The 2,500-nt window shown below is 48.2% G+C and overlaps 1 protein-coding gene across 4 annotated transcripts in view; it reads left to right on the forward strand.

Moving 5' to 3' along the window:
• The window catches only part of LOC137801855 (uncharacterized), a 3,354-nt gene that overhangs the window by 745 nt on the left and 109 nt on the right, over positions 1 to 2,500 (forward strand). Inside the window, exons 2-8 of one of the 4 annotated variants that reach the window (XM_068599282.1) lie at positions 346 to 445; positions 703 to 853; positions 955 to 1,042; positions 1,662 to 1,753; positions 1,836 to 1,994; positions 2,208 to 2,299; positions 2,479 to 2,500. The exon at positions 2,479 to 2,500 is cut by the window's right edge and continues 109 nt beyond it. In XM_068599282.1, the coding sequence (XP_068455383.1) occupies positions 346 to 445; positions 703 to 853; positions 955 to 1,042; positions 1,662 to 1,753; positions 1,836 to 1,994; positions 2,208 to 2,299; positions 2,479 to 2,500 (704 nt within the window). Of the gene's footprint in view, positions 1 to 297; positions 446 to 702; positions 854 to 954; positions 1,043 to 1,661; positions 1,754 to 1,835; positions 1,995 to 2,207; positions 2,300 to 2,478 lie in introns of all 4 variants that reach the window. The other 3 variants (XM_068599283.1, XM_068599280.1, XM_068599281.1) reach the window with 3 other exon arrangements.

A 2,500-nucleotide genomic window follows, 5' to 3' on the forward strand; every position in this document is an offset into this window, starting at 1 on the left:
GAAGAGCCTTCAGGAGACCGAGACGTGCGATTGGTCTCAGGGCCATGTGACCATGAACATGCGCTGTGATTGGTCAATGCTGGTTGTGTTACTGTTTTTTTACATTAATCATAAACCAGCCACAGTGCTGGTCCTGCTGCACCTGGGGCTGCTGCTGCACCTTAGGCTGCTGCTGCTTCTCCCTGCACCAAGGTGGTGGCACACTGTGGTTCTGGGTTCTTTTAGTGTTTCTGGTTCTTTCTGTGGTTCTAAGTTCTTTCTGTGGTTCTGGGTTCTTTCATGGATCTTGTTGAGCAGAATGTAGACCAGCAGCAGACTTCCACTTCAGGTCTGGTCTCTGTGCAGGACCCAGAAGGTCTGGTACTCTACCCCCCAGAGGCCGAGGACACGGGCTGTGACATCTTCTCCCTCCCTGACGAGCTGCTGACGCTGGGCCGGGCTGCAGGTACTCACACCTGAGTACCGCGGGAGGAAATCACCATTGTTTGTTCAAAAACATCTTTAAAAAAATCTATAAAAAGTCAAAAAGATTACAAAAGTCTTGGAAAAATCTATTTGAAAAATGAATAAAAAGCCAAAAAAAGGTCATAAAAAGTCATTTAAAGTCATAAAAGTCATATTTTATTACGTGAAAGTAAGAAAAAAAGTAAAAATATGGAATAGAAGTCATGTATGAAATGTACAGTATGACGTCATCACAAGGTTTCAAACCGCCGGCAGACAAGGAGAGCAGCACCAGTCTGGACCACAACGCCCAGAACCCAGAAAACCCAGAGGAACCAGAGAACCCAGAGAACCCAGAGGAACCAGAGGAACCAGAGATACAGCATCCACACATCCTCCCCAGGATCAAGTGAGTCCTTCAGGGTTCACCAGCAGCTGCTCTGGAGGGTCGTGCTGCGTTCAGGTGCTGTTGGAAAAAATAGGGTTCAGTATTTGTGTGTTTGTGTGCAGGAACGTGGTCTCCAGGGCCGACCTGGGCTGCTTGCTGGACCTCAAGGCCATCGCCCACCGAGCCTGGAATGTACATTACCATCCAGAGGTACTGGCACCAGGAACCACTAGAGACCACCAGAGACCATCAGAGACCACTAAGGACTACTAGAGACCACTAAAGACTATTAGAGACCACCAGAGACCGCCAGAGACCACTAAAGACTACTAGAAACCACTTGAGACCACCAGAGACCACACGAGAGTTTCTCTGCTAGTTTCCCTGCTAGCTGCTCTGCTAGTTTCCCTGCTAGCTGCTCTGCTAGTTTCTCTGCTAGCTTCTCTGCTAGTTTATCTGCTAGCTCTTCTGCTAGCTGCTCTACTAGTTCATCTGCTAGTTTCTCTGCTAGCTTCTCTGCTAGTTTCTCTGCTAGCTTCTCTGCTAGTTTCTCTGCTAGCTCCTCTGCTAGTTTATCTGCTAGCTCCTCTGCTAGCTGCTCTACTAGTTCATCTGCTAGTTTCTCTGCTAGCTTCTCTGCTAGCTGCTCTACTAGTTCATCTGCTAGTTTATCTGCTAGCTCCTCTGCTAGCTGCTCTACTAGTTCATCTGCTAGTTTCTCTGCTAGCTTCTCTGCTAGCTGCTCTACTAGTTCATCTGCTAGTTTATCTGCTAGCTCCTCTGCGTGTGACGTTTCAAAGTCGACCCCGTGACCCGCTGTGTGCTCCAGGTGTTCAAGGCTCTCGTCATGAAGCTCCGGTACCCGCCGACCACGGCTATGTTCTACAGGACTGGAAAGATGCTTTGTCTGGGAGCCAAGAGGTTCGTCTGGTCTGTCCCGATGCATCATGGGTAATTCCTGCGGGTGTTTAGTGGGCGTGGCGTTGACGGTGTTTGTGCGCAGCACGCAGGACTCCTACCTGGCCACCAGGAGGTTCGGCCGCATCGTGCAGCGGCTCGGCTTCCCCGTGCGCTTCCTGGACTTCAAGGTTGTGAACATCGTGGCCAAGGGCTGGGTCCCGCCCATGAGGCTGGAGCCGCTGGCCCGGCACCACCTGTGCAGGTCAGGTGACTCCACCCCTCATGGAGTACAATATGAGTACACGCGTACTACATGATAAAACATGCGTGTCATCATGTAATACATGTGTATTAGCTAGTAATGCATGAACATTATCATGTAATACACGTGTATTCTCATATATTGTGTTTTCTCATGTAGTACTTGTATATTGTGTATTCTCAGGTAGTACTTGTACTTGTGTTTTCTCCACAGTTATGAACCGGAGCTGTTTCCAGGTCTCTTCCTCAAAAGATTCCACGGCGCCTCTTTCACCATCTTCCCGACTGGAAACATCGTCATGATGGGTAACTGATCCGTGTTCACGCATTCACTCTGAAACGCGTTCATTATTAACTGTGTTCATTAATAACCGTGTTCATTAATAACCGTGTTCATTAATAACCGTGTTCATTATTAACCGTGTTCATTAATAACCGTGTTCATTAATAACCGTGTTCATTAATAACCGTTGTGTTTATCTCAGGAGCTAATTCAGAAGAGCAAGT

The sequence above is a fragment of the Clinocottus analis genome, unplaced genomic scaffold, assembly GCF_023055335.1.
Source record: "Clinocottus analis isolate CAN_PGR_092001 unplaced genomic scaffold, fCliAna1.0.p SCAF_44, whole genome shotgun sequence".
NCBI lineage: Eukaryota > Metazoa > Chordata > Actinopteri > Perciformes > Cottidae > Clinocottus > Clinocottus analis.